Raw genomic sequence first — 26,524 nt, 5'->3', positions numbered from 1 at the left:
ATACACAGGTTTTACTATTCTGGAGCTTTCTAAATTGATTATGTACGATTTCCATTATAATTACATAATGAGCAAATACAGGGGGTGTGTACGTCTTCTATTCACAGACACAGATTCTCTCACATATGACTTTCAAACGCAAGATATTTACAAGGACTTTGAAAAAGAGTCGGAGCGGTTTGATTTTTCAAACTACCCAACAAATCATTTTCTTTATAGTGATAAGAACAAAAAGGTGTTGGGTAAAATGAAAGATGAATTAGATGGAACCCCGATAGAGGAATTTGTTGGTTTGCGCTCAAAAGTGTATAGTATACTTTCTAAAAAGGGGGGAAAAAACTTTGAAGGGGGTTTCAAAACGTGTTGTCAAGAAATATATAAGTCACTCTGACTATCGCGCTTGTTTGTTTAACAAAACAATTTCTGTTAATTCAATGAAACGCATCATGAGCGACAAACATCTACTTTTTACAATATCCCAAAACAAGGTTTCCCTCAACCCGTGCGATAGTAAGAGATATATTTTGAGTGATGGTATTAGTACGTTGTCATACGGACATTGTCAGATAGATGCTATTGAAGAAAGATATGGTGAATAAATATTCTGGACAAACATTTTTGTAAAATATTTTGTTTTTTAATCAATATTTGTTATTTCAATAAATTTATTGAGTAATTCTTGTACATAAATTCAGATATCATACAATCGTTTGTATTTTTATTTTTACTAAATCTTTGTATTAAGAAGTTTCATTCTATTTTTCTAATAAAAGTTTTTTGTTCAGAGTACAAACAATTTTACTAATAACGATTTCACAAAACCTTTTCGCAAGAAATGATTGACCTGAATATAGGGAATTAATTACAGAATAGTTTTAATTATTTATAGCTTCTAAGAGGTGTAATTCCACCCTCAGATCCCACTCTATCATTAAACAATCATTCTGTATTTGGGAAGGGTGCTCTATTTCACAACCGTAACATTTTTTCTTTATATAAATTTGATTTTCCACATTTTCGCTAATAAGATTATAAACACGTTTAACTTCATTGAGATAGATGGAAAGTTCATCGTACACTGCAACTAGTTTATTCCATGAAGATTTGGCAATAGTTAAGCCTTCTTTACTGGGGAATAGCAACCCGTATAACGGACCAGTTCCGTGGTACATTTCTCGGATGTTGAGCATTTTCTGGCCTCGGTAATTACCCAGTTCGATTCGTCTAGTCGTCGATCCTTCGAAGAACCATGTAGATCCATTAGCAGATTTTGTGTTGAAGAATGATGTGATGTTTCCCCGCTTCATCCACAATTGGTGAAATTCGCTTCCAGTTAGGGTTATCCCACTTCTACCATCTATCACTCCAAGGCGTACTTCAGTAAATATGCAAACATGATAACAATTTTCAATTGATCTTTTAAATGTGTATGTTATCAATATCTTATCTTTCAAAAAACTACCACGAAATAGCATATGTTGATTTTCTATGGGTTTTAAAATACACCTCAATCCCACCTCACTCCACCCCCCCCCCCACCCCGTGTTCCAGCTCTCCATCAAACATTCACCACACTTTATGAATTAAAATATATTAACTAATTTTGAAAATTAATATATCTACTTTCATCGCGCAAACACTACCCCCCCACCCAGGAATCAACTATTTAGTGTTCATAAATTACATTTAAAATCGTAAATGTCGTTAGATAATATTCAACTATTTATTTTTAACAAATTACATTAAAATAATTTTATTTGTCTATAATAACATTTGCTTCGTCTTACAAACAATTTTACTTACAATAAGTTCGCAGAAATTATTTTCCAGAAACGTTTTACCAGTATACATCATATTGATTTCTGAATAATTTAAGTTACTAACAGCATCTAAAAAGTGCAAATCGACTCTTTGATACCACTCCATCATTAAACAGTCATGTTGTAATTGGGACTCGTGCGATATTTCACACCCGTAACACATGTTTCGAATAAATTTACGTAGTTGATTTTCAATATTATCACTATTAAGATTGTGAACTCGTTTAACCTCATTAAAATATACTAAAAGTTCATCATAAAGTTCAGTAAATTTCTTCCACGACAAATAAGTGATCGCAAAGCCCTCTCTGGTGGGGAATAGCGTTTCTTCAAGCGGTTCAGTCCCGTGACACATTTTTCGTATGTTGAGAATTTTCACGTTTTGAAAAATACACAGATCTATTTGGCTGGTCGTTGATCCCTCGAAAAACGACGTAGAGCATTGGGAGGACTCGGCCTGAAAGAACGACGAAATTTCTTCCCGTTTCATCCATAATTGATGTAATTCTTCTTCTGTTAGCTTAATCCCCTTTTTCCCATCTATTGTTCCGAAAACGATTTCACAATCCGGTGTAACAGTGATACCTTTAACTTGGGATATGGGAAACACTTTCAGTCCATTCCTAAATAATGTAACAGGTTTACAGTTAAAATCAAATAAAAAAAAATAACCAAATAAATATACATATATGTTAAGAGACAAATCATTTTATTATGAACAGATTTTATACTTACATTTTTTAAGGTTTTCTAGGGATTGCTTCTATTTCAGTGAAAAACTCTTCAAATGTGGTTTAAACATTGAACAAGCCCCCTCTTTTTATACCCGCAAAGTACTTAAGGATTCTATCTTATTGATTAAAATTGGTCTTAAAAAACTTTCCATTCTAAGTACCCGCATTTTAAACTGCATTGTATTACGTGTATGTGGATTTACTCGGTCCTCATCTCTCACCTAGGTTAACAAGAACATATCACTCTTTACAACTTACATCATTTCAATACATTTTCAACTTATTCCATACTATATTTAAATCGCGAGATAAAGAGAAACAAGCCGAACCTTATCAATATCTTATCTTATCTATCGAAAAAACTACCACAAAATAACATATGTTGCTTTTCTACAGGTTTTAACATACACCCCAATCCCACCTCACTCCACCTCAATTCCACCTCCACCATGGGAGAAAACACCTAACATATTGTGGATTTACTCGGTCCTCATCTCTCACCTAGGTTAACAAGAACATATCACTCTTTACAACTTACATCATTTCAATACATTTTCAACTTATTCCATACTATATTTAAATCGCGAGATAAAGAGAAACAAACCGAACCTTATCAATATCTTATCTTATCTATCGAAAAAACTACGGCAAAATAACATATGTTGCTTTTCTACGGGTTTTAACATACACCCCAATCCCACCTTACTCCACCTCAATTCCACCTCAATTCCACCTCACTCCACCTCACTCCAGCTCCACCCCGTGTTCCAGGACTCTCAATGTGCCTCTACTTTACTATTTAAGATTTTACTATTTAAGAATTTTACTATTTAAAATTTTACTATTTAAGAATTTTACTATTTAAGATTTTTACTATTTAAGAATTTTACTATTTAAGAATTTTACTATTTAAGATTTTTACTATTTAAGAATTTTACGATGTAAGAATTTTACTATTTAAGATTTTTACTATTTAAGAATTTTACTATTTAAGATTTTTACTATTTAAGAATTTTAATATTTAAGAATTTTAATATTTAAGAAGTTTACTATTTAAGATTTATATATTTAAGTTATTAAGTATATAAGTATATAAGTATATAAGTATAGAAGTATAGAAGTATAGAACTATAGAAGTATAGAAGTATTTAACTATTTAAGTACTTAAGTATTTTAGTATTTAATGATTTAAGTTAACTAACTATGATTGTAGGTGGGGACTTTCCTTCCATGTTCAAACAAACTATATCGAGGAGTTTGCTACAGCGTTATCTCCCATTTGATGTTAAAGAGCCGGATGATTTTTTAAGATTTTAAGCTACGGGTGAGATATACTATTCATATATGGATTAAAAAAAATTTCAAACCAACCATTGTATGCAGTGAAATAACGATACATAATATATATTTTGAAAAATACTATCTTAAAGTACAAGACATTACGTGCCAGTCAAGCCATTAGATTAATAAAATAATTCCTTCAACTCATAAATATACTGAAGGGTATGAGTCACTTTGAAATCTATGAATTTATTGAACGATAGCGGATGAAACTACAATTTTGAAAGCGAAGGTGACTTTTTCGCTGTGGCCAAAGTCGGCTATAGAGAACCGTGAGCTCGGAAATTTCTGCTGAATTTTGTACAATTGAAAGAGTTCTCGGAAAAAAGATATTTCAAGTGAAACTCGGACTAATTCAATAACCCTCGGTTCTACAACTTTTGCCTCCTATATAATTTTACTATTTTTGACCTTGATAATTCTCATCTCGACCTTTTAAACGGCGATGTTTAGAATTCGCAAACGCAGACCACAAATATGAATTTCTCACTAATTCCTGATAAATTTCAAATGTTGAATAGATGGAATATAAATAAAGTTAAATAATAGTCAAATCCAAAAAAAACGTTCTTCGAGTGTTCATCATTGACATATAAAAAGGGTTTATTCTCTAACGATGGCCTGATCGAGGTCAAGTGCCCTTATTAAACTTGACTCTGCTCTGTAAGTTTTTTTGTTGTAAAATTTTGGGATAACTAAGTAAATTACCCTGCCAGTACGGAGGCCTAAAAGTCTTTTAAGACTTGGCCCTATTACGACTGATAATGTATGCTTTGAATGACTATAATAAAAATTGAAAATTGAAATAAAAAAATTAGTCATTAGTAAAATGCAGTTCGACTTAATCGGTGAATTTGGTGTACGTATATTAAATACTATTATTACTCAACCAAAATATTTATAAGAAAACCTTTCTGACTGAAAAAAACTGTATTTAAAAACTTTAAATTACTTCAACGATAGAATTATATAGCTCAATTTAACAAGAAAATGTTGATATATCATTGCCTACACTCGAGCTGAGTGATTTTCACACCAAAGGATTATCCTTGAATTATTTTGATTGATTTTAATTGATTCGTTAACTTTTGAATCATCAAAAAGTTACTATATTTGTGAAAGAGGGGCCCCCTAGACTATATTTTACGTACCTGAAGTCTCTTTGTCTACAAGTATCGCTTTTGCGGTGACTTGGAACATAGTTTCCCATCTTTTTGGATCTGGGTTAGTTATTTCGTCAGAAAAAAACTTTTCCACTTCTTGAGAATCAACAGATTTGTTCAAAGAAAACTGCTCATCCCAACTTTGATATGCTGAATTTGACGAAGATATCACAATATCAGAGTCTGATCCAAGATTAAACTAAATTGGAAAAATATATAAATATTGTATATATAGTACATTTCTATAGATATTTTAAATAGATATTCGCCTGCCAGTACCTGGTGATATTATTTAAGAACGTATTGAAGTCCCTAATTGTAACATTAGCCGCTGTTACCACGTGGATGATACTTTAAGAATAGCCACGACTAGAAATTGGAACCATTGAGTTGGGAAAATTAATCTAGAGGTCCAATCAAAACGTCGGATTTCAGTATTTCGCGAAACAAGGTTTTAAAAAATAAGAATACAGCCGTCTGCTCCCAAATGACGAGAAAACGTTATCATGCTACCCGTGGCGCCGTCTATCTCTCAATGGTTCGTTCAAATAAGACGCGTTTTCCGGCAAAAATATTTTGTTTTAAAAAAAAATGGATGGCGCCACGGGTCATATGATAATGTTTTCTCGTCAGTTTAAAGGAGACGGCACATTCGTAATTTTCAAAAACTTGTTTCGCGGGGAGCAGATTTGATTGGATCTCTAGATTAATATTCCCAACTCAATGATTGGCACCCAGTGCCGTATGGAGGATAAAAAAACAATCCCAGATTAGCTGGCTAGGACATGTTTTATTCATATTGTTGAATCAAAATGACGAAAAGGTTTTCTACCGCCTTAAACCAAGATCCATTTGATAGTAAATTTAAAACATTTTAAAACATTGATATTAAAAAACAATTAACCTCTTGGACACAGGATTTGAATCTGAGTCAGTGAATAACAAAACATTTCTATGATTTTAAGAATTTTAATTTTTTCCGTCAATCAGTTTCAATCAGATATTTTCAACTTCTGTGAAAACTCTGCAAAATCTTAAGCGCACCTTAAGTTTTCTCCCCGCTATACGAACCAATACCAGTAAAAAGGTTCATTTATTTCTTTTAAAAGAACCAGTATACCAGCAGGTAACCTATAGGAACCAAAACCAGTAACAAATTGCATATATTTCTGAAAAAGAACCAGTATACCAGCAGGGAACCTATACTAACTAAACCCGGTAAAAAAGTTCATTTATTTCTGGTAAAAGAGCCTATGTACCAATAGGGAACCTATACGAACCAAAAACCAATAAAAAAACATTTATTTCTGGTAAAAGAACCAGTATACCAGCAGGGAACCTATACGAATCAACACCGGTAAAACGTTCATTTACATCTGATACGAAGCAATTACAGTAAAAAAGTTTATTAATTTCGGTTAAAAAACCAGTATACCAGCAGGGAACCTATACGAACCAAAGCCAGTAAAAAAGTTAATTTATTTTTGGTTAAAGAACCACTATACAAGCATGGATTCTATACGAATCAAAACCGGTAAAAAGTTAATTTACATCTGATAAAAAACCTATATACCAATAGGTTACCTATAGGAACCAAAGCCGGTAAATATATTCATTTACTTCTGGTAAAGGAACCTGTACACCCGCAGGGAACCAATACGAACCAAAGCCGGTAAAAAAGATCATCCACTTCTGGTAAAAGAACTAATTTAGCAGCCCTCGATATCCCACTACAAGAAATAAGCCTATGGTGTTTGTTGATTGGACTCGTTGGAGCTAGTACCACGAGACAATATAAATAATTTTTTAATAGATCATGAATTAAACCATAAATGTCTTTTTATTTGGTATTGAACAAGCTGATTTGTTTTCCCCTTAGATAGACTTGCACGTTTCAAGAACGTGCCTTAGTTTATTAATCCACGAATACCATAGTAAGTGTTTAATTAATATAAAGACTTGTGGCGAAATTTAGAGCATTACATTACATTACGATAATAAATAAAATTAAACTTGGCTTACCAGGGAGTTTTGATCTTTTAAATTCAGAAGCTGAATTTCCGCACTAGGTAACTTATTAAGATTTGATTTCGCTCTGCTTAACTCTTGTTCCAATTTATTAAGTTGGTATCGGTTGTTGTCCAGTTGATTTTTTTCTACCTGGCTAAGTCCACCGGGAGAAGTCGACTTGCTTTCAATATTTCCTACTTGGCTTTGAACGTCTTCAATTTTTTCGAGAAGAAATACTGCGTTTCTAAAATCTTTCTTTAAACCTTTATCTTTTATTTTAGAAGGATCAATTTCCGGATTTGCGATAAAAACATTCCTCTCTTTGAGATCGTTAATCTGAAAAAATATAGGAAACTATTCAATAATTTTATAACTATATAACATTTCTAGAATACAAATCGGCCCTCGAATGCTCCTAATAGAATTAAAATGTTATATACAGAGTGTTTCAAAGGTTTTTATGCAAAAAGTTTAAGGAGTTGCCTGTTTTTTCCCCATTTTCCTACGATGAGTTTAAAGAAAGCAAGAGCGCTTCAAAAGGTGGCCTACTAGCCCCTGGAAGTAGGCTGCAACAAGCACTAAACCCAGCAGCATAGAAACGCGAACATTAATGTTTGGGTTCGTGTGATAGGTAAAAATGGACTTTGTAAACAAATCGAGGTAACCAGCGTAAAAAAGTAAACTTAAACAGTATATAAAGTCCCTGCTGCTTGGTTTTGCGATTGTTGCAGCCTACTTCCAGGGGCCAGTAGGCCACACTTTGAAGCTCTCTGGCGCACTTTTTACTAGTCGTAGAAAAATGGGGGAAAAACCAGCATACTTCTGAACTCACCCCCTACAACTAATTAAAATTTTGCATATCCTTTTGAAACACCCTGTATAATGAGACTCATTTATTTATGTAAACTTTGATATTTGAACAAAGATATCTCCAATAATATTATCCCAATATTTGTTACTTAGTAGTAGAGGAATATTGTTATAGTAGAACCGGCACTGGCCGTTTATGATTTAACGCAGGAGTTCTTAAAGGTAATAATATTGAACTTGGAACGGCATCTGTTAAAACTAAATGTAGACATTGTTTATTTTTTTTTGTGAATTTGAAATCTTCATATCTTTTTTTTTTGTAAAATTAGTAAAATAGTTTTTGTTAACGTAAAAATACCACGTGACACAATGTTTTTCATTCGCAAATCGATTTAGCTCTTGACATGTAACGTTTCTAGTTATAAATAAATTTATATTACTCGAATAATAACTACAGCGTCTTTTGAATACGCCTTTGTCGACGCGAGACGTCATCGATTAAAATTTTAAATTTGTACATAAGATGGCGGCGAATCAAAACGATGTTTGTTTTCAGGGAAGTTAGCATCATGGTTAATAATTAATTTTGGTTTTTTAATTAAATTTTGCCTCCACAGGTATAGCAATAGATTTCGCTTCCAACACTACAATTTACAGGTGTGTGTAAGGGTACGTCTACGTCGAAATGGCAGTTAGATAACCCTATCTTGTTGACCTCATGTTTAACTAGGAGCAACAAACAGAGCAACCCTTACAAGGAGTACGCAACCCGTCAAGAGTCGTTCATTTTCTTGCGTACAGTTTCCATTGGATAGACGCTTTAGCGCCTGCTGCCGTCGGAAGGGGAAAATTCGGAAATTGTCTTCCCTCCCGCCCGTAAAACATTCAGTGTAAAGGCTTGTCTAATGAAATTTGTACACAACCCTGCGTTAGCGTGTTTAAAGGCTAGCTGCGTTCTCCTTTTGTTTGTTACTCCTACCTGTTTAATTGATAAATTTCCTCGAATTCTGTTAATTTTCAAAGATACATTTTGCATTCTGTATTTAATTCTGAAATTTGACCAATTCGGGTATACATCTACTTTCCCTGCAATAGCATACGTCCCGTCAACCCATAATTATTAGTGATAACAGACAAATTGTGCTTTTTCGAACGACTCCGAAAAATCTATACAATACTTAAAATGATTAATAAGAATGATGTTTCTTGTGCTTGTACAAAAATAATAGTATTTTACAACTTTGTTAAATTTGCATATTCCAAAAACTTTATTTAAACAAGTTGGCAAGCCAAAATATACCTCTCCTCGGAAGAATTGTCCCTAGTGGTATTAATTTCTCGAGATAACCCTTAAAGATATATCTCCGCAATTTAGAGTTATTTGTTAAACATATTAACCCATTTCTATCCCGCCCGGTATAAAATTTTTATTATAATTAAAATAATTGAGACGAAACGACCAATTTTAATTTATTCAGAATATCATAAGTTAAGTAGTTACAACAGTAAGTTAGACGTACTATAACAATGCACAATTGAATTAAACCCTTTTACAGAACAAGTTTATCAGTTAAATATAATACGAAGCAAATTTTAATGAAATAAATATCTACAGAGGCTTTTTGGAATTACTCGCTTACGAAATACTTGCCGCATCTTTAACGCTCATTTTATTTCAACACTCGCCCTTGATGAAGATACCGTAGATATCTGGTAGTGGACGACTCGTTCACTTCCTGTTGACGTTGTGACGCATACCACATGAAAAAGACCAATGCCGTCCAATTTCCAATATCATATAATGACTCGCACACCCAAGAAATCATTGACTGCGTTAGAAATCGTAGATATCCAAATATCCACACCAAATGTATTTACAAGAAGCAAAAACCTTACCATCAACAAAGCACAGAGAGCCACTTGACTAACCGCCAGCTTTTAAAGCAATTAACGTTAAATTATCTCCTTTGAATTAACAGAACTATATATAGGTCGTTAAGAAAGTGGACCACCCACAGGGTCTACCCTTTATCCCTCTAATCTCGGCTGACTGCGCTAAAACAAGATTTAACCTTTAAAAAATACCAGATTAGGCCTTCATAAATTCATTAATAAAAAAAGACTTTATTACCTATTATGCTTACGATGCCTGTCTTAATTTCAGTGAATCTAAGCAGCTATCGGTGGTTCTGTGGTAGAGCGCTCGACTGCCAAGCCGAATGGTCTGGGTTCGAAACCTGGGTGGCGCATTTGTTTTTAATCAATAGAGAAACGCTAAATTAGAATTTCTTCGATGCAATAATTTCAATTTCAATTCTATTTCAATTAAACCAAAATTTCGTACTCTATTAAATACGCTTCCGATAAAGCTGAAGGTCTAATTTTCAATAAGGCGTAACAAGTGTCGGTGGTTCTGTGGTAGAACGTCCGCCTGTCAATCAGGAGGTCTCGGGTTCAAATCCCGCCCGATGCGATCGCAAATTGATACTAAGACGAATACCGTGTACAACTGGTGGAAACCCTGCCATTGGACGTTGAGATGTAGCATTACACTCAGCACTCGGTTCGTCCCAAAGTCATTAAGAAGAAGTTGGAGAGAAAACGCCCATATAAACACAACAGACTCAACATGCACATCCATCAGAACACAAACACAACAAATTCAACACTCACAACCTACGCATAAACATTACAAAAACCGTAATACACCAAACCGTCACGACGGTGAGCGAAAAAACACCATCCAAACCAAACCGCAAATGCATCCGTTAACGCTCACCGTCACACGGTGGTTTTGCCAACCCTTTGAGAAACTGCGTACGCAGTGATTACACTTTGCGCCGAAAATGCGAACGCGTTCGCAGTCCTGACAGACAGACACACCCACAGACCCACCCACAGACCCACCCACAGACAGACACGGTCGTTGTATAACCCCTCCTAGGGGACTTTGTCCCCTCGGAGAGGTAAAAACATGAAGCTTAAAGTGGGTTCAGCTAGGTCATCGAAATATTTATTTATGATTTGGCCGTTTTAAATTAAACAAGTGATAAATAAACGAAAAGTGGAATTTACCTTGCTCTTCTTAAGTGCTCTTCCAATTGCAATCGAATCCGCGTCGCTTAGGCCAAAGTCTTTGAGCAAAAATTCGTATCTTTTCATTTCTTGGTCAATCTTTGTCAGATCTATCCACAGATCGAGATCGTCCAATTTCGGAATATGAAGCGTTTGGATGTTGGCAGCGACGACCAGAAAATCTGCTTTCTTGGAGTACATAACCGATACCGTCGCCATCTTCCTCGAAGTCTCGTCAATGTACTTCCACAATGTGACCTTCATTTCGCCGATAGTCATCCGTTTCAGAGAGTCGACGTTATCTTCTACTTCGTCGACACCATCGAACAAGACGATGAGATAATCTCGTATCATTTCTAACGAGCTGTTTGACATCGCTTCAATTCGCGCCTTTACGCTAACATGCCGGTCAGACTGAATCTCTGTGAGAATGGATTCCGCCAATTCTCTAGTTTCCAATTTCATCTTTCCATTATCTTCAATCTGAAAATGACAGCTATAATAAACTAACGTTTTATCTTGATGACCGCGCGCTATAGCACCGGGATATTTGTATATATATATATATATATATATATATATATATATATATATATATATATATATATATACCAGCCGGAAACTATCTGTGTAACACTTGGAACATCTAAGGAAGACTATGTTGGCGAAACAATAGGTGTGATTTACGTCTTACATTCGACTTACAAGGAGAGTACCTGAGGTGTTTATTACCAACTTTGTTCAAAGTCCGGCGTAATATGATATATGAAATTTACCAAAAGGAGACGTTGCACTAGCCATTCGAAATGCCATGGCAACCGAAAATATTTTTGACACTTAAAACAAAATAATCTCCATTTGAAAAGAATGGGATTTGAATATAACGAAATGGGCAATAGGTAAATTTCATCAAGTTTGGGTAAATTGGAACATTTTTGGGGTAAAATTGTAACACTTTTTGGGTAAAATAAGGAAAAAATCTTATTTTGGGCAAATCGAATGGGTAGTGCAACGTCTCCTTTTGGAAATTTCATATCTCATATAGGTTTACATTACGCCCGACTTTGAAAAAATCGGCAATAAACTGCTCGGGTACTCCCCTTGTTAAATTAGACCCCGCCCGTTTCTCCGGATGAACCCTTTAATATTCTTAGTGTACACGTGTGTAGTTTCCTGATACTAGGATTCAGTACAATCATAAATTTGTAATATGTGTCTTTTGAGAGAAAAATCACCCGACCTACGGAAATACTTGTTTCCAGAAAATGGCGATATAGGGTAATAATGAGAGCGCATGGTTACAAAAAACACCCGAATTGTTCGGAATTGGTATACAGCTCTGAAAATTGGTATACACGTGCCTTCAACTATACTCTCGACTACCTAATTTTTCTTTTTCAAAAAATAAAAAGTATCAGTTTCACCGCATCTCCGCAACTTTAGAAATAAAAATGGTAAATCGCGTGTAGCTCGGGTGGTAAGGTGGTAAAGTTATGGATTTTTTTATTTTAGGCTTAGTTGTGGTTGCCATGGAAACTCGATATAAAAAACATGAAATCTAAAGAAAGCGGGAAAATTGGAAAAAAAAATATATCGATGTGGTTCCATATCAAGTTTTAAGTAGCACTGTGACACGTATCACCATAAAAAATCCATAACTTTACCACCTTTACCACCCGAGTTACACGCGATTTACCATTTTTTATTTCCATAGGTGCGGAGATGCGGTGTAACTTAGAATATGTCTTTTTAAAAACACGACGATGCGCGCGGCCTCGGCAACAAGCGGGTTTTTTTGCTTTAAATATTTTATCCAGTAGGTGTTTTTGAAAAATAAAAATTAGGTAGTCGAGAGTATAGTTCAATGCGCGTGGATATCAATTTTCAGAGCTGTATACCAATTCCGAACAATTTATCACCATGCGCTCTCACAATAATGGCGAGGGGCTAACCACTTTCCAAATAATTCTGTACACCGATTACAGGCATATGAAACTGAGCACAGCCTTTGGTAATAAGTTACGTAATCACTATAGTATATGTAAAGCTTCAACATTTTACACCAACTACGTGGAGTGATCAGCTTCTCGGGAAATTGATAAATTGTTAACCTTTGGTAAAATATACATAAAAGTTGTTGGGCCGATATCGAGTAAGTGTCACATTCTACAAAATTCCAATTCAAAAAATAAGATTCATCTTAACTATAAATATTTTGAACATTGCAAGTGTGTCCTCCAGTTTCAGAATCTGAACAAAAGTGAATCGCAATCTAATTTTAAGTATAAAAGATGCCGATCCCTTGTTCATTGGGATTTTGGATACATTACTGTTTCTTTTCGTTAAAATGACGAACTGTAAGACCTTTCAAAATTTCCCAAATACGTTTTGAAATAAATAAAAAATTTGTAAGCCTTATCCTGTCAGTTTGAATTAGTCTGGCATTTAGTGTTGTTATTTGTAAATAAATTATTAGAAATAATCGAATTTACGGTGTGTTTTCCTTAAAGCAATAGAATATCGTGTATTTATAATTTTAATTAATTTTGTTATAATTTTTTTATATATATGTAGATTGTTGAAAGTGCTTTAAAATGCTTAAAGCCTACCTAATCTAAATTACAAAAAAAACTTATATTGAGGCAGAGTGAAATACAGAAATGTTAATAATACTCTCGTTTGCAATTACCTACCAAACTTGAAACTACACTTAGCGGAAATTGCGGAATTCATCTTCTAGGGATCACGCCAAGCTTCAACCAGTTGCATGGCCGTATAAACGACTATCTTAATTTAACGCAAGAACAGCGTTAGAAAAAATTGAACGGTTGCTTTGTAATAGTCCTTTAAATAAAAGATCATACATAGCCGATTATAGAGTTTGTGCTGCTACTGGACATATCTATGGTTTCTCTTTATACTGCCGAAGCTGAAATTTTCTATGCATAGATCAGGCAGCATTGTTCAACAGGGGGCAAGACAGTCAGAGAGGGGTTTATTTAAGCGCCTATTCACTTTTAAAGGTTGTCAATTTTCACAGCAGCGCCGTCTTTTGAAACCAATGCAGTGGCGGCCTAAGGGGGGGGGGCGGTCCGCCCCGGTACCAGAGCAGCAGAGGGTGCCATCGGAGAAGCTCGAGGGGGGGGGGGTGCAAATCAGAACGATTAAATTTAAAGAAGACGGACCCGTGTAAACTTCTGCACGGTCCTGGGGGTGTCATAAAACACTGCCGCCGCCCCGGGGACCCAGCCTTCTTAAGCCGCCACTGAACCAATGTCACTGAGAAATCGTGTGATATCGTAAAAGTTCACCAAAACGTTTTAAAAGGTTCAGTTAGCTCCTCCCCTTTAGTCATGGACTCGGCTATATCTTCCCGCTCCCAAAACACCTTATTCCGTAGCCCCATCCTCAAAATTACAAGTTTGTTTTTGCGTCTTTATTTTCTGCCGGTAGAGTACCGAGGAAATTTTTATTAAAATAAAACGTCGATAAATTTATAGCTATTCAGATTTACACAGAAACGAAGATAACTATTATGAAACAGTTAAACGTACTTGGTAATTTAATGTTAAATTTTTTCTTTTTAATTACGGTCTTGGTCAACTTTTAAAATGAAAGTAAGTTTGGTTTTTAAAGAAGGTTAACTAAGCTAGTTCTTCATTGCGCTATATAGACTATACTCTGCTGCAACCTTATAGAAGCGAATAAATACTAGAACAAATAACGCCCGGATATTACACGTATAACGCAATTCCAGTAGACAACGGCGGGAATTTCGATATCGTTTTATATTTAGGTGCACTTTGACGTAACAAAGGGGTTTAATGCCAGATGTATATAAGGGAGAACATCATCTTCCTACATTCCTAATGAAACATGAACCATCGCTGGATCTCACCGACTTTTCAAAATGCGCTCGGATGTTAAAATAATAGGCCTTTCTATAAAGTAACATTGGCCTTCTTGTTTTGATGTTGCTACTGCGTCACGGGAGACGTATCGATGGCGTTTTTTTTGACGAAAAGCCCTGGACATAAGGATAAATTCGACGAGGCAACCTGTTTTTAAGCATAAACTGAACTGAACTTCTACGTATTTCGTGACGAATGAGCTACATAAAAACAAGTTCAGCAAGCGTAGCTTATTTTATGGAAAGGGCTATTCGATTTTTGGCAACTTTTTATAGGGAAACTAGCTAGTTGTGTGTATCGAGGCACTTCACCCCAGTACGCCCCCAACCCCTTTTTCCCATGGGATAATTTCCGTGCCACCCTTTTCCCCATAGTTGAACCACCGCAGTAAGGCACCCTCCCCCTTTAACCCATGCGAGAAATTCCGTTTCACCCTTTTCCCCATAGTCGACCTCCCCCCCGTATGGCCCCCTCCCCCTTTCCCCATGCGTTAATTTCCATGGTACCCTTTTCCCCAAAGTAGAGCCACCCCAGTAAGGCCATTCCTCCCCTTTTCCCCCATGTGATAATTACCGGGGTACCCACCTTCCCCTTTTTCCCATGTGATAATTACCGGGGTACCCACCTCCCCCTTTTTCCCATGTGATAATTACCGGGGTACCCACCTCCCCCTTTTTGCCATGTGATGATTACCGGGGTACCCACCTCCCCCTTTTTCCCATGTGATAATTACCGGGGTACCCACCTCCCCCTTTTTGCCATGTGATGATTACCGTGGTACCCTTTTCCCCATAGTCGAACCACCGCGGTAAGGCCCACTCCTTTTTTCCCATGCGATAATTTCCATGGTACCCTTAACCACATAGTCGACCTCCCCCGTAAGGCCCCCTCCCCCTTTTCCCATGCGATAATTTCCATGGTACCCTTTTCCCCAAAGTAGAACCACCCCAGTAAGGCCCTACCTCCCCTTTTTCCCCATGTGATAATTACCGGGGTACCCCCAGTAAGGCCCACCCCCCCTTCCTCCCCCTTTTCTCCATGTGATAATTACCGTTCCTCCCCTTTTTTCTCATGTGATAATTACCGTGGTACCCCTCTCCCCCCTTTTCCCATGTGATAATTACCGTAGTACCCTTTTCCCCATAGTAGAACCACCCCAGTATGGCCCTTCCCCCTTTCCTTCCGCTTTTCCCCATGTGATAATAACCGTTCCTCCCCTTTTTTCTCATGTTTTAAGTTCAAGTTCAAGTTTATTAATTGTTATCATTAGAGTTACATTTTAAGGTTTAAGGGCCAAGTCATTAGTGACTTATAATTACCGTGGTACCCACCTCACCCTTTTTCCCATATGATAATTACCGTGGTACCCACCTCACCCTTTTTCCCATATGATAATTACCGTGGTACCCCTCTCCCCCCTTTTCCCATGTGATAATTACCGTGGTACCCTTTTCCCCATAGTTGAACCACCCCAGTAAGGCCCTTCCTCCCCCTTTTTCCCATGGAAACTCGATATAAAAAACATGAAATCTAAAGAAAGCGGGAAAATTGGAAAAAAAAATATATCGATGTGGTTCCATATCAAGTTTTAAGTAGCACTGTGACACGTATCACCATAAAAAATCCATAACTTTACCACCTTTACCACCCGAGTTACACGCGATTTACCATTTTTTATTTCCATAGGTGCGGAGATGCGGTGTAACTTAGAATATGTCTTTTTAAAAACACGACGATGCGCGCGGCCTCGGCAACAAGCGGGTTTTTTTGCTTTAAATATTTTATCCAGTAGGTGTTTTTGAAAAATAAAAATTAGGTAGTCGAGAGTATAGTTCAATGCGCGTGGATATCAATTTTCAGAGCTGTATACCAATTCCGAACAATTTATCACCATGCGCTCTCACAATAATGGCGAGGGGCTAACCACTTTCCAAATAATTCTGTACACCGATTACAGGCATATGAAACTGAGCACAGCCTTTGGTAATAAGTTACGTAATCACTATAGTATATGTAAAGCTTCAACATTTTACACCAACTACGTGGAGTGATCAGCTTCTCGGGAAATTGATAAATTGTTAACCTTTGGTAAAATATACATAAAAGTTGTTGGGCCGATATCGAGTAAGTGTCACATTCTACAAAATTCCAATTCAAAAAATAAGATTCATCTTAACTATAAATATTTTGAACATTGCAAGTGTGTCCTCCAGTTTCAGAATCTGAACAAAAGTGAATCGCAATCTAATTTTAAGTATAAAAGATGCCGATCCCTTGTTCATTGGGATTTTGGATACATTACTGTTTCTTTTCGTTAAAATGACGAACTGTAAGACCTTTCAAAATTTCCCAAATACGTTTTGAAATAAATAAAAAATTTGTAAGCCTTATCCTGTCAGTTTGAATTAGTCTGGCATTTAGTGTTGTTATTTGTAAATAATTTATTAGAAATAATCGAATTTACGGTGTGTTTTCCTTAAAGCAATAGAATATCGTGTATTTATAATTTTAATTAATTTTGTTATAATTTTTTTATATATATGTAGATTGTTGAAAGTGCTTTAAAATGCTTAAAGCCTACCTAATCTAAATTACAAAAAAAACTTATATTGAGGCAGAGTGAAATACAGAAATGTTAATAATACTCTCGTTTGCAATTACCTACCAAACTTGAAACTACACTTAGCGGAAATTGCGGAATTCATCTTCTAGGGATCACGCCAAGCTTCAACCAGTTGCATGGCCGTATAAACGACTATCTTAATTTAACGCAAGAACAGCGTTAGAAAAAATTGAACGGTTGCTTTGTAATAGTCCTTTAAATAAAAGATCATACATAGCCGATTATAGAGTTTGTGCTGCTACTGGACATATCTATGGTTTCTCTTTATACTGCCGAAGCTGAAATTTTCTATGCATAGATCAGGCAGCATTGTTCAACAGGGGGCAAGACAGTCAGAGAGGGGTTTATTTAAGCGCCTATTCACTTTTAAAGGTTGTCAATTTTCACAGCAGCGCCGTCTTTTGAAACCAATGCAGTGGCGGCCTAAGGGGGGGGGGGGCGGTCCGCCCCGGTACCAGAGCAGCAGAGGGTGCCATCGGAGAAGCTCGAGGGGGGGGGGGTGCAAATCAGAACGATTAAATTTAAAGAAGACGGACCCGTGTAAACTTCTGCACGGTCCTGGGGGTGTCATAAAACACTGCCGCCGCCCCGGGGACCCAGCCTTCTTAAGCCGCCACTGAACCAATGTCACTGAGAAATCGTGTGATATCGTAAAAGTTCACCAAAACGTTTTAAAAGGTTCAGTTAGCTCCTCCCCTTTAGTCATGGACTCGGCTATATCTTCCCGCTCCCAAAACACCTTATTCCGTAGCCCCATCCTCAAAATTACAAGTTTGTTTTTGCGTCTTTATTTTCTGCCGGTAGAGTACCGAGGAAATTTTTATTAAAATAAAACGTCGATAAATTTATAGCTATTCAGATTTACACAGAAACGAAGATAACTATTATGAAACAGTTAAACGTACTTGGTAATTTAATGTTAAATTTTTTCTTTTTAATTACGGTCTTGGTCAACTTTTAAAATGAAAGTAAGTTTGGTTTTTAAAGAAGGTTAACTAAGCTAGTTCTTCATTGCGCTATATAGACTATACTCTGCTGCAACCTTATAGAAGCGAATAAATACTAGAACAAATAACGCCCGGATATTACACGTATAACGCAATTCCAGTAGACAACGGCGGGAATTTCGATATCGTTTTATATTTAGGTGCACTTTGACGTAACAAAGGGGTTTAATGCCAGATGTATATAAGGGAGAACATCATCTTCCTACATTCCTAATGAAACATGAACCATCGCTGGATCTCACCGACTTTTCAAAATGCGCTCGGATGTTAAAATAATAGGCCTTTCTATAAAGTAACATTGGCCTTCTTGTTTTGATGTTGCTACTGCGTCACGGGAGACGTATCGATGGCGTTTTTTTTGACGAAAAGCCCTGGACATAAGGATAAATTCGACGAGGCAACCTGTTTTTAAGCATAAACTGAACTGAACTTCTACGTATTTCGTGACGAATGAGCTACATAAAAACAAGTTCAGCAAGCGTAGCTTATTTTATGGAAAGGGCTATTCGATTTTTGGCAACTTTTTATAGGGAAACTAGCTAGTTGTGTGTATCGAGGCACTTCACCCCAGTACGCCCCCAACCCCTTTTTCCCATGGGATAATTTCCGTGCCACCCTTTTCCCCATAGTTGAACCACCGCAGTAAGGCACCCTCCCCCTTTAACCCATGCGAGAAATTCCGTTTCACCCTTTTCCCCATAGTCGACCTCCCCCCCGTATGGCCCCCTCCCCCTTTCCCCATGCGTTAATTTCCATGGTACCCTTTTCCCCAAAGTAGAGCCACCCCAGTAAGGCCATTCCTCCCCTTTTCCCCCATGTGATAATTACCGGGGTACCCACCTTCCCCTTTTTCCCATGTGATAATTACCGGGGTACCCACCTCCCCCTTTTTCCCATGTGATAATTACCGGGGTACCCACCTCCCCCTTTTTGCCATGTGATGATTACCGGGGTACCCACCTCCCCCTTTTTCCCATGTGATAATTATCGGGGTACCCACCTCCCCCTTTTTGCCATGTGATGATTACCGTGGTACCCTTTTCCCCATAGTCGAACCACCGCGGTAAGGCCCACTCCTTTTTTCCCATGCGATAATTTCCATGGTACCCTTAACCACATAGTCGACCTCCCCCGTAAGGCCCCCTCCCCCTTTTCCCATGCGATAATTTCCATGGTACCCTTTTCCCCAAAGTAGAACCACCCCAGTAAGGCCCTACCTCCCCTTTTCCCCCATGTGATAATTACCGGGGTACCCCCAGTAAGGCCTACCCCCCCTTCCTCCCCCTTTTCTCCATGTGATAATTACCGTTCCTCCCCTTTTTCCCCATGTGATAATTACCGGGGTACCCCCAGTAAGGCCCACCCCCCTTCCTCCCCCTTTTCTCCATGTGATAATTACCGTTCCTCCCCTTTTTTCTCATGTGATAATTACCGTGGTACCCCTCTCCCCCCTTTTCCCATGTGATAATTACCGTAGTACCCTTTTCCCCATAGTAGAACCACCCCAGTATGGCCCTTCCCCCTTTCCTTCCGCTTTTCCCCATGTGATAATAACCGTTCCTCCCCTTTTTTCTCATGTTTTAAGTTCAAGTTCAAGTTCAAGTTTATTAATTGTTATCATTAGAGTTACATTTTAAGGTTTAAGGGCCAAGTCATTAGTGACTTATAATTACCGTGGTACCCACCTCACCCTTTTTCCCATATGATAATTACCGTGGTACCCACCTCACCCTTTTTCCCATATGATAATTACCGTGGTACCCCTCTCCCCCCTTTTCCCATGTGATAATTACCGTGGTACCCTTTTCCCCATAGTTGAACCACCCCAGTAAGGCCCTTCCTCCCCCTTTTTCCCATGTGATAATTACCGGGGTACCCTCCCCCTTTTCTCCATACGAGAATTTCCGTAGTACTCCCCTCCCCCTTTCCAACGTGAGAATTTCCGTGGTACCCTTTTCCCCCCAAAAATAACTCAAACTCGCAGTCGTACCAAACTCCCCTGTACCCCTTTAAACCCCCTGTATCCAATGGCTGATGCATAAAGGCCACGGGACTAACGTACGCCTAGAGAGCCACGGGACTTTCAAATGGGAACGACCCCGAAACCCCCCCACCCCACCCCGTTTCCGAAACTCACAGACCTTCTGAAACTACTCCATACGATCCCCCCTCCGAAATTCGCGGCGGAAAGAGAGAAAATTTCGGGTGTATCGCGAGTTGGGACAAACACGGCCAACTCTCAGGGGCGACAGATTTTGAGAAAATAGATAGTCGAACCACCTCAGTAATGAAGCGAAAGGCAGTTTCGGTTTCCCTCTGTTCCGCGGGTCGCATTTTCCTCGCCGGCCCGCCTCCACCTTCCTTACTGACTAACCAAAAGCTCGAACGACGACGACGAAGTGGTTTTTATAATATAGATTATGGTTAATAAATGAGTTAATATCCCTTTGCAGTGTTTTTTTTATTTTGTATGATCATGCGAGTAACACAAGCGGTAAATTTTTAGCCGTGGTTTTTGCGGGAAAATATCTTCCTTGGAAAACGGCCTCGATTATGTGTTGAATTTGTATTCCCTGGGAGGGTATTTCTATCGTAAGAGCACTATTAGATACTTCTGTCATTTTATACAGTGATATATTTAAAATTAATGAATATAAAAATTTTAAATCAATAATATATGTTTATTTATGGTCTACGAGTGAATTCTACCTCTATCTGATTAGAAGAATTTAAAACCACTTTTGCATAGTAAAAACGGTATTTATTTTAGAATAAACATAAAATAAAAACGTTTTTATTTTATGTTTATTCTAAAATAAATACCGTTTTTACTATGCAAAAGTGGTTTTAAATTCTTCTAATCAGATATTTAAATGCATAGGGTTGGACTAACCAAATCGAATTCTACCTCTGTAAGCGAGGTTTCTTGAGTTCAGAGTATGGGTATGGAACCAGATGTAAATGCGCAGTTTTCAAGCTTGTTTCTTAAGCGTAGTATTGCAAAGTGTATTTAGTTTTTGGCCAGGCTGCTCAATAGCACCGAAGGCTATGATGTTTCAGATACATCAAACGCCTAATTTTGTGGATTCTTAATTGCCCAAATTGATATCGCGAGCGTAAGTGCTTCTCTAATGACGTATTATTTACATTTCTAAGTTTAACGGTTTCAGAGATATCAAATTGCTCATATTACAAGCCTTCTCCTGCCGAAATTTGTATTGCAATAGCAAGGATTCGATTAAAGCTTCTAATCGATTCTCAGATAACAGGATTTTGAAAATAATTTTAATAAATCAGATATTAGATTATCGGCATTTACGATCAGATCAGTTGATATGTAACAAAATGCACACCAGATAGTGTAAATCCGAAGTTAATCTGAATTAATTGTAAGCTGACAGAGCGGAAGTGAGCTATCGATTTTACACATACCACATTGAAATTCCTTCCGGAATTTTAATCACTGTTCATTCAGATTTGCTTCCACAAGATAATATATTAACTAAAAGTGTTCAGTTAAACAAATCTAGTGAGATAAATTATAGTATGTTAGTTCAGATCGGTTAATGTCTATAATGTTTTAGATTCAATTTGAGATCCGATTGCTTGTTGGAAGAATCTATATAATAAAAAGCTGTTGGTTGGGTGGTAGGTTCAACCGTCAACCGATTTTGGAGATTTATTTCTCGGTTTTCTGACGCTTTTCATGCGCGCGTTCCGGGCGCGAGGGTCACGGGGCATTTTTTACGTACGCTACAATTCGCGTTTTCGCATCGAGTAGGCTTCGATTTCCGATTTGATTTTTAGTTTCTTTATTACAAATTTTCAAAAGTGACGCAAATGTCAGTTTCTAAAAATGCTCAAAATCTGTCGCCCCTGAGAGTTGGCCGTGTTGGTCGCAACACGCAATACAAACGAAATTTTCTCTCTTTACGCCGCGGATTTCGGAAAGGGGGAGGTGGGTACCCCGGTAATTATCACATGGGGAAAAGGGGGAGGTGGGTACAACGGTAATTATCACATGGGGGAAATGGGGAGGGGGTACCCCGGTAATTTTCACGGGGGAGGGGTACCCCGGTAATTATCACATGGAGAAAAGGGGGATGAAGGGCTTTACTGGGTTTGTTTTACTATGGGGAAAAGAGTACCACGGTAATTATCACATGGGGGAAAGAGGGAGGTGGGTACCACGTTAATTATCACATGGGTAAAATGGGGAGGGGGTACCCCGGTAATTTTCACATGGGGAAAAGGGTTAGGTGGGTACCCCGGTAATTATCACACGGGGGAAAAAGGGGAGGAAGGGCCTTACTGCGTTGGTTCGACTATGGGGTAAAGGGTGCCACGGAAATTCTCGCATGGGTAAAAGGGGGAGGGTGCCTTACTGCAGTGGATCGACTGTGGGCAGAGATGGGCAAAAAATCATTTGGCGAATAACGAATAAATTACTAAATAACAAAATATCTGATCATATTTATTCGTCGATTGACAGGGCTAAATATTTTAGGTATAGTTATTTGGCAATTAAACAAATATTTTGCCGTGGTCTTATTTGATAAATAATTTAAAACATAATATTTTCGATTATTATCTGGAAAATAATATTTTACGAATATTTCATGAACATTCATTTGTTAAATTGTTTTTTTACAAAATATTTTCAGTCATTTATTTCGCGAAATAAAAAATGGAAATACTTTCTTTAATTTAAATAACGAATAAGGATTTTAGTTAATCGAGTAAACGCAAGGTTAAAAAAATGCTTATCGCACTATAAGGAGTAAACTGTTGCGGGATATTTGACTTCTTGATAATGGCAACTTTTAACGCTAATGCCACCGACAAAGCACCTCCAGTTAGAAGCTTTGGACGCAGTGGCGTAATGAAAATTTCGAGCCCCCGCAGGATATCAAAAGGCCCCTTTATAAAAAAAATGTATTTGTTATAAAGTATTAGTAGTGTCGTAGTAAATGGAATGCAATATATAATATATCTATTTAAATTAAAAACCGCGAATTTCATTTATTAAAATTTGAAAATTAAAATATTATATTCAAAAGCTACCTTTAGATATTTTTTTACGATTTCTACCGTAGGATATTGAGTGAGATTGAATTTCAGTATTAGTTAAAGCCTGTCTTTTGTTCGTCCCGTAACCCATTTTTCTTGTAAAAATACTTAAAACGAAAGGGCCCCCTAGTTTGTGAAAATGAAACCCGACCCCCCCCCCCGCGTTCGCGGGGTCTGCAGGTCCTTAGTTATGCCACTGTTTTAACGATGCTACGGAAATTATGGGGTCGGTGGTATTAGATTAATGTTTTTATTAATTTACTGCCCTTCCGTACTTTTTGCCTTGGGTAAATGATACCCCTAGCTACCCTGGCACCCGGGGCGGTCAGTCCTCCCCCTTATTCCGCCACTGCTACAATCCTTTTCTCGTGATCTACGAATTTCAATCTTGGAATGTCATATTATCGCGTGAAAACCAAATTCACGTATCTTCGTAAGGTTTGTGTATATAGTAAAGGCAAATGATGCTTTCAAGTAAAAATTAGTAGCATTAATTAAATAATTAATTAATAGCTACAGTGGCCGGCGCTAGAACAGGCGAGCGAGGCGAGCGTCTAGGGCCTCGCACTTAGCGACACGTTTTGTGGTCCCCACACCTAAGGGAACTTTTAGGGGTCCCCTTACTTAGCGGCACTTATTGAGGTCCGTCACTTTTTGGGGTTCCCGTACTTTGCGGCACTTATTCGGGCCTCTCATTTATTCCTTCGCAAAACATGTGTGTTGTGAGAAGGGGCCTCGCTCACATGTCGCTGCCTCCCCTCCGACCGGTCTGCTGTACCTTCGCTGTGCCATTAAATAGTGACCACCATTGCTGGGTAATATTTATACTCTTTGTTAAAATAAAAATGGTGTCGACAATTGTATTTCGTCTCTGACACCAGAATTAACTTTAAGTCTTTGGAATTTGTATTGCATTTTCTTACAAATTGGCCATATATTCAGTTATTTTCCTTGAGTCTAGCCCTGTCAAATAAAAATAATTCGTTATCTACAAAATAAACGGAAGCTATTTTTGACGATCTATTTGTAAACTACGCTAACCCGAAATATCTGATGACAAAATATTTCAGTCTTCTTTATTTGCAAAATACATTTATTTCAAATGATTTAATAAAACAGATATTTTGACCTTTTTATTTATAAACTTATTTTATTAAAGAATATTTTCCTACATTTATTTAAAATATTTTTCTCTAAATAAATTAATTGTAACGTTATTTATAAATAACAACTGACAAGAAAAAATTTATTCGTTATTCGCCAAATGATTTTTTGCCCATCTCTGACTGTGGGTAAAGGGTGCCACGGAAATTATCCCATGGGAAAAAGGGGTTGAGGGGGGGGGGGGCGTACTGGAGTGTATATAATATAAACCTGATCTGACTAACTGATTAGCTTCAGTTATCTGAAAATTATAACCTGAGATTAAAAAAAATTGCACATTACCGTTTAAATCGTAAACTAATACAATTGGATGACTAGTTTCGCGATTATGCGTTTATTCTACGATGCGTTTGCATAAACGCGAAACTAGTCGTCCAATTGTTTACGATTAAAACTGTATTGTGTAAATAAAGTTGTGTTTCTAAATTTTTTTATCTGAGTTTATACACAAGTCGCTTTACATATATTTCTATAATTAAAACCTGATTATCTTGAACGGTTTATTTTATTTTAATGGACGCTTATGCTTTTTAATTTTCTTAATCCCGATCTTTGGCTGCTATTTAGTAAGAATAGTTTTATTAACTAAATAAATTTCGAATTGATGGCAGTAAATTAATTTACTCAATATATATCTAGGGGCTCGGTAAATCTCAAAATCAAATTGTTGGTTTAGCGACCGTTCTAATATAATAAAACCAACTGTTTAAGGCATCAAGGGAAAGAGGCACTGTTGAAACGTTCCATTGCCAGATTTACGATGAAAAAATCAGTAAACGCCCCAGCCACTGACGCAAACAGACCTGTGACAAACTACGGTGAGCGGGCCTCAAAGAATAAGGGGACCCTAAACTATTCTGAGGGATAAAATGGATCTCGTGATAAGTAGGCGCCCCAAAACGAGTGTTCCGTTGGGCCCAGAGACCTTAGTTACGCAGCTGGGTGCAGCTAAATAAGGTTCCGATATATATGAAAGTCTTCTTCGGGCCCTGGCCATTGTAACAGTGTACCTCGCGATTTAGGGTAGCACCCTGTACAAAAGAGTACCTAACCGAAGCTCAAGCAAGCAAATGAAATGCTAACAAGTCTCCAATGTTTTAATAATACGTCCGAACAAGGAAAAAGTAAAGTGATTTACTTTTCAGAGCAATTATTATTCCTTTTGTTTGAATTTTTGCGGATGCACTCTGACACTGCTGTAGGAAGCGATGACAAAAACACATTACTAGATAGCTTTAATTGAAATAATGAGATCATCAGTTACTTTGAAAGGTAACACCTTAAAAGGCATGTCATATATCTAAATCAAAAACATTTACGCACCACATTTCTGCCATCTGGAAAACTTGGATCTTCGCTAGTGACAAATGGTAGCCACAAAGAATTCAAAATAAAAAATAAGCAAATACTCGACTTCATTTTAGATTTCGTATATCCATAGACGAGGAAATTCACCTGCAAATGAACATAATCCTTATTACAAACCCCAACGAAAATTAGCGCATATTTATGCTTCGACAAATTTGTCAACTTTACTAAAAAGATAAATTCAATGTCCAAAATGAAACAAAAAATAATGAATGGAAAAATTTTAGTTAATAAATTGTTAAAGTCTTAGGTAACACAAGATATCAAGGGCATTTAAGTAGACGCAAAAATTACCAGGCATACTGGGTAAAATTTCTTTCGGGAAACATTTGAGCGCCATCAAACAATAGATATACGTTTAAAAATAGTCACTTGGTTCTAAAATTGCTTTAAAGTTTACCGTTGATCAGTGACTTCCAGCTTCATTA

At 37.2% G+C, this 26,524-nt stretch overlaps 1 protein-coding gene across 3 annotated transcripts; it reads right to left on the bottom strand.

The window, feature by feature from the left end:
• Positions 1-788: 788 nt before the first annotated feature.
• On the bottom strand, positions 789-26,524 carry LOC149936867 (uncharacterized). Of its 3 annotated transcripts, none has more exons than XM_090153291.1 (6): positions 26,497-26,524; positions 26,052-26,183; positions 10,954-11,436; positions 7,081-7,404; positions 5,047-5,257; positions 789-1,375 (listed from the first exon to the last, which is right to left on the bottom strand). In XM_090153291.1, the coding sequence occupies exons 2-6, from the start codon at positions 26,145-26,147 to the stop codon at positions 876-878; spliced, it is 1,614 nt and encodes a 537-aa protein (XP_090009417.1). In that variant the 5' UTR covers positions 26,148-26,183; positions 26,497-26,524; the 3' UTR covers positions 789-875. The 3 variants fall into 3 exon arrangements, with proteins under 3 accessions (XP_090009417.1, XP_090009419.1, XP_090009420.1); XM_090153294.1 differs by lacking the exon at positions 789-1,375 and adding an exon at positions 1,977-2,443; XM_090153293.1 differs by lacking the exons at positions 26,052-26,183; positions 26,497-26,524 and adding an exon at positions 25,867-25,900.

Source organism: Leiobunum rupestre, chromosome 7 (assembly GCF_980474605.1).
Source record: "Leiobunum rupestre chromosome 7, qqLeiRupe1.1.hap1, whole genome shotgun sequence".
Lineage (NCBI taxonomy): Eukaryota > Metazoa > Arthropoda > Arachnida > Opiliones > Sclerosomatidae > Leiobunum > Leiobunum rupestre.
Note: the sequence above shows the minus strand (reverse complement) of the source record. Positions and strands in the feature narration are given on the sequence as shown.